The 13,564-nt window shown below is 38.2% G+C and overlaps 1 protein-coding gene across 1 annotated transcript; it reads right to left on the bottom strand.

The window, feature by feature from the left end:
* Positions 1-3,440: 3,440 nt before the first annotated feature.
* LOC103030365 (potassium voltage-gated channel subfamily A member 10) lies at positions 3,441-12,175 on the bottom strand. The gene is made up of 2 exons (XM_007253339.4): positions 11,763-12,175; positions 3,441-7,143 (listed from the first exon to the last, which is right to left on the bottom strand). The coding sequence occupies exon 2, from the start codon at positions 6,947-6,949 to the stop codon at positions 5,270-5,272; it is 1,680 nt and encodes a 559-aa protein (XP_007253401.2). The 5' UTR covers positions 6,950-7,143; positions 11,763-12,175; the 3' UTR covers positions 3,441-5,269.
* Positions 12,176-13,564: the final 1,389 nt, after the last annotated feature.

The raw sequence follows: 13,564 nt of genomic DNA, 5'->3' as shown, positions 1-13,564 counted from the left end.
GGGGTTTACTAAACATGAGTTTATATGAGTACATTGACCTCACATAAATGAAACAGACACATCAATAGAATATCTTTCCCACAGCTGCCTATCATCATTATGTCATAAAAAGCATTTATTTATTTCATCATGCACCAGCTTTTATCAACCATTACGTTTAAAATAAGGCTTTTATTCTTCACATTAAAGGAAAAAGGTACCGAAACGAAACTAAATCCTGCTTGCGATTGAATTTTCTTCATCTGGGCATCAGTTGGACTGTCATAAATGTAATGCAAAACCCAGATCGAAACATACTGCCTCAGCAAAGTCACACAGTCTCAGTCAATGGCTGAAGGCTATAGTATATGTGCAATGAAGGCAAGCTCTGCGCCCCAATCAAAATAGGGTTCAGGAAGAAAAAACTGCGATGTCAGCTGCTGGGCAAGTTCAGATGTGGGTTTTCTATTTCACCAGCACCAGGAAAATTCAAGACAGCTAGAGAAAAGGCCACTAAAGAGTATTTAGCTGAACTTGATAGAAATGCCACTCAAAAATGAGGTAGCAGTGGACAGTTTTCATGATTCTATGGAAACAGACTGGATTTTTTTTTGCGCTCATGTTGATGCAGGTACTCTGTCCACAGAATGGCATTCAAAAGCTGCTGACCTTTACCAGCAATGCTTCTCTCTCACAATGAGATCTCTGGGATTAATTCACGCACACAGAGGCATACAGAGATGCACAATGTGTAATAAAAGATTAATGCTCACTCATTGTACACCAAAGCTGTGTTTTGTCTCTGTCACTGATAAAATCCACACAGCGTGCCAAAAAAATCCTAGACCCTGGTTCCAGTCTTCCTCTCAGCAAGCAGATGACTAGTTAGTTAGGTTTATTCAATTATTACTAAGTATTGAGAATACTTTAGATAAAGGTTGGATGGATTATTGTCAGTAATTTTTAGTAGCAACACTTTAACATACAGTTTTAAAATTCAATAAGCCATGTTATAAATAAAGCCTTTGAATAGATTGTTCTCTATATGAGGTTCATGAGGGGAAACCACGATCAAGTTAAGTCTTACTGCTGAGTTTTACAATTTTATTTCAGACTGCCCAATCACTTTGCCCTGTCCTTTCATTTTGTGCATTCACATTATAATTTTTCAAAGGCACCCTCCAAACATTGGGTTACAAAAAATCACTGTCAAGTTGCGCACCACAAAAGGCCAAATAAACCCACAAATGAAGTATTTTCTTTGTTAAAATTATCCTAGTTTAATGTAGTTTTGAAATGACGCATCATGGCCTATTATTATTGCATAAACAAAAGCAATTAATGCATCTCAGTAACTAGCTAGCCAAATTTCCAATTGTAAGTTTGTCTGTTTAGCTAGCTGGCTACAGAGACATGTTATAAGTGATTTTTATGCTTTATATGAAGAATAGTGCCATAATAAATTAAACTATTTAATTTTGTGGTATATTTTATGTATTGATCTGCAAATTGGAAAATTGCAAAGGTGCGAAAATCCATGGTTTTCAGAAATGGCAAATGTCATTTTTGAATACCATTTTTTTCATAGTATAAAGGCAAATCAGGAAAACATGTCCTGAATTTTTAATACAATTCACCTTTTTGGTCAAACCCAAAAATCATGCCCTTGTAACTCAGTTTTATTAGGAAGAGTGACACTCAAAACAAGGTGTGGGGATACAAATGGGGGTACTTTTGTACTCTGTATCAAGCTGTTCCTTGCTAGACTAGTTTTAATTTTATTGCAGTCATTGTTCCAATGAATTTTCAATATTTAACTTGGGTATGCATTAAATGTATCCACTTTTTCCAGTCATCATTTTAAGATATTGTAAGTCAAAAAGAAAAGTTTAATTTTTTTTGTTAATCACTGATATGCACCCAAAAAAAATAAATCAATGACACAAAAACAAAAAGAGGCTCTATCACTGTTCTGTATGTCCTCCTCTGGCACTGATGACTGCCTTCCATCGATTTGTCCTCGAAATGATCTAAATGAGCTGTTTCCCACACATTCTTCATGGCTGTCCACACACCTCCTACAGCAAGTGAGTTCTTGTTTTCCACATAATTCCCAATACAGTCCAGCAAGCTCTCAATGCTGTTTAAATCCAGTGATCCATGACATAACCGGAGCCTTAACTGAACATCAGATGACTCCATTACTCACTGATAGGACAGTGTGGTGTCTTGCATTGAATGACTGAACTGCCAGATTAAAGAGATGTATGGAGATGATAAAATCAGAAAATCAGAAGAGTTGATGAAACAACTGCACAACAAATAAACAGCAGCAGTTTTGTTCTCCAACACTTCACCATGCATAAACTCTCTGCCAAAAAACAAACGAGGAGCCTTCTAAACAGGATAAATGTTTAATAAAAGGCACTCAGAATATCATGAATAAAATATAGTGCTTATATGATCAAATTTATACAGCCATTGCATACATTCATGACATACTAAATGCTACTGCAAATTCTAGGCCCTACACTATCATACCCTTGTGTCATTTCTGTTATTGAACTGAGAATTCAAAGGCATCTCTTCAAGGCTTGCAACAATGGAATGATTATAAATACATTTGTAGATATTGACACGTTTTGACATAAAATGCATGCATGAGTGTTTTGTTTTGTCAAATTGACATGGCAGAGAATATACTGTGAACTGAGACACTCAGAGAACCTTACAATCTTTGCAGTGATGTCTGAATATGTCATGGTTTGTCATGCATTGTTATAGTTATTTTTGTTTTTTTTATATATAATCCCAAGGAGCTGCATCATAAATATATTAATTCAGTGTTTTAGTTAAGTACTGTATTTATTTAAAGTACACTACATGTTCAAATGTTCGGGGATACCCATTCGGATAAATTATCTTAGATATTTAAAACTGAACCCATTGCTGACACAGATTGTCTAGTCAGTGTGGAAAAATATTTCCTAAAGAATAGGACTCTGACTAATGGTGCAGATTAATATGAGCCTATTGGCACTGTGTCTAGTTCCAGGCATGGGCTAGAGGGCTGTAAAGCCCCCAAGCATTGAAAAAAAAACTGTGTTCTTTGGAATGATGGTGCTCCATCCAATACTTTTGGGATGAGTTGGGTGATCATCCAACATCCCGACCTCGCTAACACTCTTGTCACTGATTGCAATCAAGTTGTCACATCAGTGCTTCAGAATCTAGTACAAAGCCATCCCTGGACAGTATAGACAGTAACTCCAACCAAATACAGCATAAACTCTTTTTAATACCCTTAATTGAGAACATAACAATGAATGAACAGGTGTCCCACAAAACTTTTGTCCATATAGTGTATTATTAACTGCTGGTATAAATGACTCAATTATTAATGGAAAACATTAATTGTAGCCCTTAAAAGTGCTGTGTTATATTGCTTTATCTTCAACATGTATGCATATAAATGCTTTAATATTTTTAAAAACATAAAATGTGCAAGTCTGAGACAATACAGTATGAAAATAATTAAAAAGGAGTTCCAGTTTCTGGTAAGTGCATAGTTAAAAGTCAGTAAGTTGTTTAAAGGGTTTTGGAGGCTATGCATAATCAAACATTTTGCAAAGTGTGACCACAAACAGCAATAAGTAACATGTGCTGTCTTTAAAAAATTAAAATACATTTAAAAAGTTGAACCAAACCGCCACATGTTATAGGAATCGGGACAACAAAGTATCGGGTAAAACGACACCTGCATGAGTGTCTATAACTGTTTTTATATCTATTGTCTGTACGGCATGACAAATTGATGATAAAAAGTCACATTATTGCAAACAATACATATCTCTTTTTATTAACATTTTTAAAATGTTCATGGCTTGGTTTTTTTTTTCAGTGTGTAACACCATGCACAGTGCTATCATGCTGTCTGTCATAAGAACACCTACTCAGATCAGCTAAATACAACTTTGCAATGCAGTTAATAGAGGCCACATCTGCTTCCCATGTGGCTTAAGACTAAATAAACCTTTTCTACTATATCGTATTGTATCGTATATTGGATCTAAGTTAATTCTGTAAGCGTATCACTAACGGAGATAACCTCATGCAAGATGTGCGTTATTCAGCCATATCTGTGTGCATGGAGGCCAGTGTTCTATTAACTAATATGTGTGTACTGTATTGCTAGAGATCTATTATAAATATCAAAACCTACATTATTTGAATTACATCTTATTAAATGTTGAGTGCTCGTTTATACAGTATATACTGTATCTTTAAATTTTAAGAAGAGAGATGATATGGTGCGTGGCACAGCTGAGAGGTGATTTACATCAAGAACTCTTCACTGTGTGCAATTAACACTAGTTGCTAGAAGTAATGCCATGTAAATTTTGAAGCCTTCCAGGCTACAGGCTGCTGCTGTTCATGTTTAAGTAATTGTTGTTATGAATAGCAACACCTGTATAAATGTGGGACAACCAGCAGATGCTGCTGTGACAGAGTGGGTCGTGTAAATATAGCACAGCAGTATGCTTTAGATACAGTATTTAAAAGCAGGCCTGATTATGTATGATATGATAACTAGCAGGTAAGACATTGTAGAGGACACATTTAGTGACATTGAACGATGGATGGTAGTTTGAGGTAAGCTTTTTCTTTCCACAAGCAGCAATGTCAAAGGTGGTGTCAGCAAGAAACTCTAAAGGAATGACATGTTCAGCAAAGTGCAGTGGTGAGAGGAGGCTTAGAGTGCAGAATCATGCTTCCCTGCCGCTCATTTGAGGGGATTTGCAAAACTAACACCTGAATTCTGCTAAATTAAATGCTTCAGGCAATTGCAAGCAGGTTTCTCACAAAATGTAGTGTAAGTCACTTTCTACTTCTGACTGTTGTTTTTTTTTTTTTTGGTTCGGCATTTATAGTCTCTTTTGCTGTCAAACTGCATAGAAAGCATTAAAATGAAACTCCTATTAAAAAGTATTTGACAGTCTCCCACAGACCCTTTATGTGGCAGATCTTCACGAAAGGTTTTGAAGTGCAGCATAGTTACATTTCTGAGGTGTTTCCTGCCACCTTTGGCCAGATCTGCATCATTCATGAGGTTTCATAATATGACAGCACTTAGCACAAAAGGTACTGTCATCATGTGCATAGCATTAAATACATACATGGAAATCTACATTGCGATTCGTCGACCCCCCCAAAAAATGACGCTCTCTAAGTGCATTGTTGCTCAGTCTTATTATTGCTAGTCATGCTAGATTCAGCAGCACTGCATTTCTCAAGGAATGCCGTTTTTCTCAGTCTGCCAATTCCCGTTGCTCTTGTCCAGAGAGTAGTTGCTCTCATATTTCTCATCTGAATTTTTCTGGTTTGCAGCAGCCTCTGCAGCTGCCTCCATGACTTGCTTCTCTGCCTGCTCTGTTTCACGGTGGTAGAAATAGTTGAAATTGGAAACAATAACAGGAACAGGAAGAGCAATTGTCAGCACTCCAGCGATGGCACAGAGAATGCCCACCATCTTACCCCCTAAGGTGACTGGGCACATGTCACCATAGCCAACTGTAGTCATGGTAACCACAGCCCACCAGAAACCCTCTGGGATGCTCACAAATTGTGTTTCGGGTTCGTCAACCTCAGCAAAGTAAATGGCACTGGAGAAGAGGATGACTCCGATGAAGAGGAAAAAGATGAGCAAGCCGAGCTCCCTCATACTGGCCTTCAGTGTCTGTCCAAGGATCTGCAGTCCCTTGGAGTGACGTGAGAGCTTAAAGATCCTGAAGACTCTCACCAGCCTAATGACTCGCAGAGTGGCAAGAGACATGTTCTGATTAGCTGCTTCATTTTCATCTTGAGTGGCCATCAGCTCAGTGATCACAGTGATGAAGTAGGGCATGATGGAGACTATGTCAATCATGTTCATGATGTTGCTGAAGAAATCACTTTTGCTGGGGCACACAACGAAGCGCACTCCTACTTCAAAGCAGAACCAGACTATACAGACACTTTCTACTACAAAAAAGGGGTCTGTGAAGGCAGACTCCCGTGTCTTAGTCATAGGGTTTGTGGACAGGAGTGTGCCATTAACGCTACGGGTCAAGTTGACAATTTCATGAGAGAATTCTCGATCATCGCGGAACTCTGGAAGAGTCTCAAGGCAGAAGATACAGATGGAGATAGTGATGACCAGAACAGATACTACAGCCACGGCTCTGGCTGCACTAGAGCTCTCTGGGTACTCAAACAGGAGCCAGAACTGACGGTGGAGCTCACTTGTTGGTAACTGAGGCTCAGGCTCCTTAATGAAACCTTCGTCCTCCCTGAACTGTTCCATCACCTCGTGACCCAGCCGGTAGAACACAATCTCATCCGCAAAAACATCCAACGGCACATTTGCTGGTCTGCGGATCTTGCCACCAGACTGATAGAAGTACAGGATTCCATCAAAACTGGGACGATTGCGATCAAAAAAATACTCGTTTTTCATTGGATCGAAATAGTCAATCCGTCTCTTAGGGTCCCCGAGCAGAGTGTCAGGGAACTGGTTAAGGGTTTTGAGTGTCGTCTCATACATCATTCCTGAGACGTTGATGACTACCCTCTGGTCACCCTCCTCATGTTTCTGCTTTTCCCCAAACAAGTCCTCACAGCAGTCCTTGGCCACTTTTCCTAAAAGAGCCTCGCTTGGACTGCCTTCGCTGTTCATAAGTACTTTCCAGCTAGAGATGAGACTGTTGCAGCTCGATGTCCCTTTCTTCGTGAGCGTTGAGGGAGACTGGGGTGCGTTCCCAGGCTGCCTGTGCCTCTGTGGTGAGTGCGTTGGTGAATTCATTCCAGGTGTCATCTGGATTGCTTCCGGAGCCTCCGAAACTGGTGAGGTGGGATATCCCGAATCGCTGGGGTCTCCAAGGTTGATTCCGATGTCATCCAGGTTCTCAAAGTTGACAAGAGGAACCTCCATTGCCTCCCTCCCCTCCACGGGGTGCTAACCCAGGGGAGCTGTCTAACCCAGGATGAATGACCAAGGGGTAACCACGAGCACTGGCCAGCCTGTTCACTGTACAGTTCAGATGGCAGCAGGCTCAGGGAGGAATCCAGGCTTGTTCTGACTTGTTCTGTAGCAGAGAGATGATTCCCAAGACACCGTCACCTGATCTGCAGACAAAGACAAAGAGAACAGAACAGCTGTGTCACTGCCCAGCTGGTACAGGTGGACGTCTGAGTGGAGTTCAAATGAAACGTTCTAAGTCAATGCAAACTGCATAACCAAGGGTAGAGATAAAACCAAAATGCTTGTAAACATGCAGTGTGTGGTAGTTGCAGGTGGAACAGCTTATTTTATGTACCAGTAAATGTGAAGCAATTTAAAGAATACAGTAATATCTCAAATTATGAGTAAAGTGCTGCAAAGCGTGCAATTATATGTATGCCAACAGGTACCACATAACATTGGAGAAATGGTAAAATCTTTCAAATATTTGGGAATGTAATGTCAAGTATTCCAGTACAGAATGGAAACATTTTCTGGCTTCCAAGAACAGTAAAGCTGCTGCATTACTGAACTCAGTAAGGAAATGTGAAGCACATGGCACATGGTGATATCAACAACAGAGATGTGTGACAAGTTTATTCTGTCAAAATGTGACTATTTAGAGGTTTAGTATTTAAAATGACTAACTCTTTCTGCTTTTACAATATGTTAAATAAATGATGCTGTGCTATCTTATTTATATGTTTATTATGGTTGCCCATTGCTTTAGTTAATATATTGTTATCTGCTTTATACTATTTTAACTCCATTCCAACTCACTTATTCGGTTTGATTGTGTGATATGGGCATGTATACAACTTTTTAATTGGGTGCAAGTTTTTCCATTAAAAACTTTGCTAGCATTTGATTTTTATACTGTACTTCTACTTGACTGATTCACACCGTTTCAGAGTTAATCATTCAGGGCAGGCCCTTGAGAACGAATTCAAAGTTTTTTTGACCCGCAATAATTTCTTCATCACCATAATCATATTATTTTCATCTCATGTTACTCTCACTCAGATTTCCTCTATGGACAAAGACAGACACTAAACTGCATGCACTCCTTCACAGCAGGGCTTTAAGCTTTAGTCCACAGACATACTAAAGAGCACTGTTCTATTTTTCATGTTTTGCATCCCTTGTACCTCCAGCTTTGGTCCCTCGCTCAACTATTCTATTTTCTTTTTCAGGAAATGCACTAGTCTTGTTTGTTGTTATTGCTATGTTTCACTGATTTATCCTTTAGATTTATATAAATAAATTTCTTTTTAATAGTAATATTCATTCTGATTATGGCATTCCTGACCAGTTAGCTTCTTCTGGTTGCCATGTCCTCCGAAAAATCTGTACAGATGAAATCTCAAGTAATCACTCCACTGCGTCCATTTCTTGGATACAGACATACAGTTTTCCATTCCCAAAATGTTCAGTAATTCTGTATAATTTTGTACATACAAACAGCTGTACTTACATTTACTTTACTAACAGTACTTTCTACTGACTTCAGACAACAATAAAGCAGAGCTACTGTCACTTCTCTAATGCCGTCCCATTTGAGGTCCACCTCAGCCAAAGTCAAAGGTGAGAGCACTGACGGTCCAGTTCAGGTGCCTTATTATCAGCCATCAATTTTCCAGAGAGTTTAGTGTAGACAGGTAACCATAGACTAAACAGAGGACTTAAACAGCTAGCCCGCTTACCATTTGACACCGCAAAACCAGCGGCAACTAAAGAGAAAAGCCACTGGCTCCATGACAACTTGTGCAGAGACACTGCGCAGCAATGCACCTGACACCTCTCACCTTCGCTCTGTGTGATATTCCACTGACCCTATTGGTATACAGCAGGGCCTGTCCTTTCCACTGTAGTAGTCTGAAAGGTGAATTACACAGACGTTGTAGTTTCATGTGCTCATGCGGTTTTTGAACGTGGGCAAAAAAAGATTTAGCTTCGTTTATTTGTTGTTAGCAAAAATGCATGTCTGTTTATTCTTGGTGTACAGTTGCACAGAATGTCCTGAGCTTGCTATTTTTCGGTAAAACACAACAGACTGAAAAAAGTGTGTGCTGTTACGGCATAAACTAATTTCACGGTGTTTCTCAGGTATGGGAAATCAATTTGGAGTCAGATTATGTTGCCATGTTTTTAAAACTCCTGTTTCATGAGGTACAGTGTTTGTTAACGATCTTGTTTTGTTGTTGGAAATAAAACTAATATGTATTTTAAAAAAGGTGTGATCAAATGTAAAATAAAAAAGACCATTTCAACATTTCATTTTAAACTCAATAGATTTTGTTGAAAACAAAAAGGTAATTTGTTTTTGTTTATTTTCGTTACCAAATATCATCTAATGGCAATCAATTAGCAATAACCAATAGTATTTTACAATATATTTAAATCTGCTGATTTGTTTGTTAAGTTGATGGTTATTTTTAGTCTCTCTTCGCTGCCCAGTGAGAGTACATTATATAGAGCCCAGATATTTTGTCTGTGTGGGGAACATAACCTAATTCTGGAAGTTTCTGGGTGTGCTAGGTTTTGTAGGAAACTAAATCTTACAAAGCAAAAAGACACTTCATACTCTACAGACACTTAATCAAACAGAGCTCTGAGAATGTTCTCGAAACCTGAAATCAAACTAAATAAAACCAGACTGGCCATATGACTATCAAATGCGACTTTCATGTCATTGCTGTGCAATGATAAACAAGTATCTCCAAAACAGCAACTTTACAAAAGAGAGAAAACTTATTAATAGCCTAATTGGAAGTTAATGTAAAAAGCATTTATTTCAGGTAATTTTATTGAATTTCTATTGGTCCATTCATTAAGAAATTCTGACACAGTGCAAAGAACAGTTTGTGAGTTTAAATTATGTATTAAACTAAAAATCGACAGAAATGGAGATAAAATGCACTGTTTAAAATAAAGGTGCTGCAAAAGGTCCTTATTTATATTCTATAATATTATTTTTTATAAACCATAAGTTTGTGAATAATCTTTTTACCTTTAAAAATGGTTACAAAATAGTTGATTATTAAGGCAAAAACAGTCCTTCCAGGATATGTGTACGTGTACGTGAATATCTGACAGCAGCATGGCTGGTCTGCTTTTATTTTGTCTTCATCAGGCTCATTAGGAGCTGTTTTTAATTATGTGAGTTTACTAAATGCTCTAGTTATCTCAAAAATCGAACGGTACGCAGGTTTATTGAATTCTACTTGTCATGTTCACATGAAGAGTTCACCAGGTTTACAAGAAGAGGATGAGGAAGGTGACAGCAGCATCTATCTTTATCCCACAGCATGCCTGTTCTGCAAAAAATGCTGAAGATGTAAAAATGTATAGAAACACTATCTATACCCCTTTGTGGGTTCATGTGTGTGTGTGTGTGTGTGTGTCAGAATGGAAGGACCATAAAATGATGAGAAAGTTTCCCTAGATACAGCACAAGGATAAATCCATTGTTTTTGTACTGGCCACATCTGGTATTATTTGCTGACTCTACATTCACTGCTGCACCATAGAGGACGGTTAGAACTTGCAGGCTCTTACATCATTTGTCATGTTTATCATTTGTGCTAAAGGCCAGGGTTATAGCCTAAAAGAGGGGGGTATAGAAATCTGAGAAGAATGAAATTTTAAATTGTGCCTTTGTTTCTTATGCTTGTACTTGATACTTTCAATTCAATTTTATTTAATTCAATATTAAACTAAAGGTTTTAATATGGTCACAAAATTTAGGATCTAATAAACTAAAACTATTAGGAGAGTGCTTTAAAGGCAGTTTAACACATACTGTAGATTAGCTTAGTGTCTAATTGTTGTCATTGAGAAAGTACACTACAAAGATATGCAATTATGCAATTAACAACTACTATATATATACTACTATATATATATACAGTGCAATAAATGCAAAAAGCCTATTCCTAGTACCATATACTGTGTATCATATTCTTACTTAACATCTGTTAAGAATGTAAATATATTTTAGATTAATTCTGTGGCCACAGTTTTAGGAAACTGAGCTCTCGTTAGAAAAACATCTTTGCTGTCATAAAAAAAATATGTATTGTTAAAACTGTAACTGTACAGTAGGAGGAAAAACCTTCTAAATGTTTCAATGTCACTCAGTGTAAAAAGTCCCACAATTTGAAGCATCTCTATAATCCTATTTATCATGAAATTTTGACACAATATATAAAACAACTGCTTTACACAACTTATACAAACTTTAAAATAACAAAAGAAGATAACTCATAACTTCATAAGAAGGCTTTTGAACCAACATCCTCATTATATTAATAAGAATTCAGTAAATACAGTACAAAATTGGGTATCAAACTAAAAGTGGACTGGGTGAATCCTTCCAGAATGAATTTGATGCCATATCATATGATGCACTACAGCAAGGCAAAATTCATCAGTCTTTCAATTCCAGAACATCCATGCAGTCCACAAACAAAACACCATGCATCTGCACAAAGACTACATTCTAAGAGCATTTTAAGAGCATTTTAACAGAATTTTAAGTGCTCTATATGCTCTAAAATGAATAAAAAAATATTTTTAAAAAGTCTCCAAACATAAAAGTCGTAGTAAGTTTTTGTAAGTTTTTACAAGGTAAAGTTGCCCATTTTGAGATACATGTGTTTGTTTTTGGAGAGCGGATACATGCAAACAAGCACACTCACTTCCACACTTTCAGACAGGGTGGGGTCTAAAGAATAATACTCACCGGGGCGTCCCCTGGTCTGAGCTCTTCTGTACCAGCTTGTAGCTCCAGGTGCTTTGGGTCTCTCTCTCACCCTCTCTTTCTTTCTCTCATACTCACTCACTCTCTCTCTCTCTCTTTCTCTCTCCTTTTCTCCCCCTCAGCCTGCCTTACAATCAGATCCCTCCAGCCCTGGGACCGGTTAAAGCTCTCCCTCAGTAATCTTATGCCTCCTGAGTAACCTGAGAGCCATGGCTTCCACACACAGTCTTGCCTCTTGCATTATGCTCAGTTTGAAAGTTGGTGTGTGTAGAGGTCACCTGGTCTGGTGTCCCCCCTCTGCCTCTGTGTGTCCCAGGGCAGAGGGCTGCTGGGGGGGACTGGAGGAGAGACCCTCAGCACTGGAGCTGGTTCGCCTCTCACTGAGGCTCCTCGGCAGGATGGAGAGGAAAGAAAGGACGGAGAGACCTGAGCTCTTGCAGAGTAAGCAAACAGTGTACCATCTCAGGGGTGCGCGCACACACACGCGCGCGCACACACACACTCAGACACATTCATCTAACTTGCCCCACCCCATACCCACTTCAACCCCCCACCTTTATTCCCAACCCAGGGGATCTGACTCGGCACCCAACATCCCTGTCAGGCACATATACACACTCACACACACACACACACACACACACACACTCACATCTGCAGCAGTGCTCGGCAGCTACGAGAACACAGCCAAAGATTTCAAACTGCTTAGTCTGTGCAGTTCCATTCTGTTTAACTGAGTTAAGAAGGGAAAGCGCCATTCGTCAATGCTTCGCTCAGCTTCTTGCTAATGCCCAGAAAAAAACAGCACTTTTAACCATACAAATTCTAGTCTTATTACTCAGTTATTAACCATAGGATTTATGATTCATTATCCAATTTTTAACACATGGATATATGCATGATACGCTGTTGATCATGCTGAGATTTCACACCTCAAAAAGTTGCATACTTGAAGAAAGTTACTAGTTAGTACAAAACATTTGGGTTAAAATTCTTCCTAATAATTTTTTATATATGTTTTGTTGAGAAAGGTCCTAAAAAAAGAAAACACTTGAGGAGAAATGTATTTTTAAGAATGTTAGGTGCATAAAGTCTAATGGTTATAATGGTTTAAATTGATCAGAAAACTTAAAACAAATTGTCACAGAATATTGTGACAGATTATATCCTTTAATGCAGTGATATTGATATGTCACAGATTCTATAATGTTTATTGTCATGATTTTAAAGCAGAATTATAGAATCAGCTGCAATCAGGAAGTTTAATTTCTGGTTTGAGCCTCCCTAGATTAAACATGCATTTCTGTTTAATCTGACAGATCCAGAACTGTCACAAAAAGAAGCACATGGCCTGAGGAAGTAGAGTAATATTACAGGATTTTACACCAGTATAAATCAGGTTAAGCAAAGTTATACAGCTCTTGGGAGTTTGCAATGACATTAATGCATGTCTCACTGTTACAAGTTGATGTTGAAGGTGTTATTTTAAGGTACACATGCTCCATACTGTTGCTTTAAATGGAACTCACTGGTAATGGCAACTTATTATTATTAAGGTTCTTTAAATATTCCTTATTTATATGCGTTTAAACACTTACACAGCAAAGGTTTTGACCAGGTCACAGAACTGCTGATTGTACACAGTGAATCTCTCATAATATGAGGAGAATTTGAAAGTCACCCAAATATTGATTAGCCTCTGGGAGGATGAGAGGGTGTTTTCAAAGTAGCAGTACAGATTAAAGGGATATCTGTTACAGATTCTCTTAGTCATGTCTTGAAAG

This window comes from Astyanax mexicanus, chromosome 5 (assembly GCF_023375975.1).
Source record: "Astyanax mexicanus isolate ESR-SI-001 chromosome 5, AstMex3_surface, whole genome shotgun sequence".
Classification (NCBI taxonomy): Eukaryota; Metazoa; Chordata; class Actinopteri; order Characiformes; family Acestrorhamphidae; genus Astyanax; species Astyanax mexicanus.
Note: the sequence above shows the minus strand (reverse complement) of the source record. Positions and strands in the feature narration are given on the sequence as shown.

Excerpts from the sequence above, each read along its gene's own strand:
- LOC103030365 (XM_007253339.4), bottom strand. The coding sequence starts at position 6,949 with ATGGAGGTTCCTCTTGTCAACTTTGAGAACCTGGATGACATCGGAATC.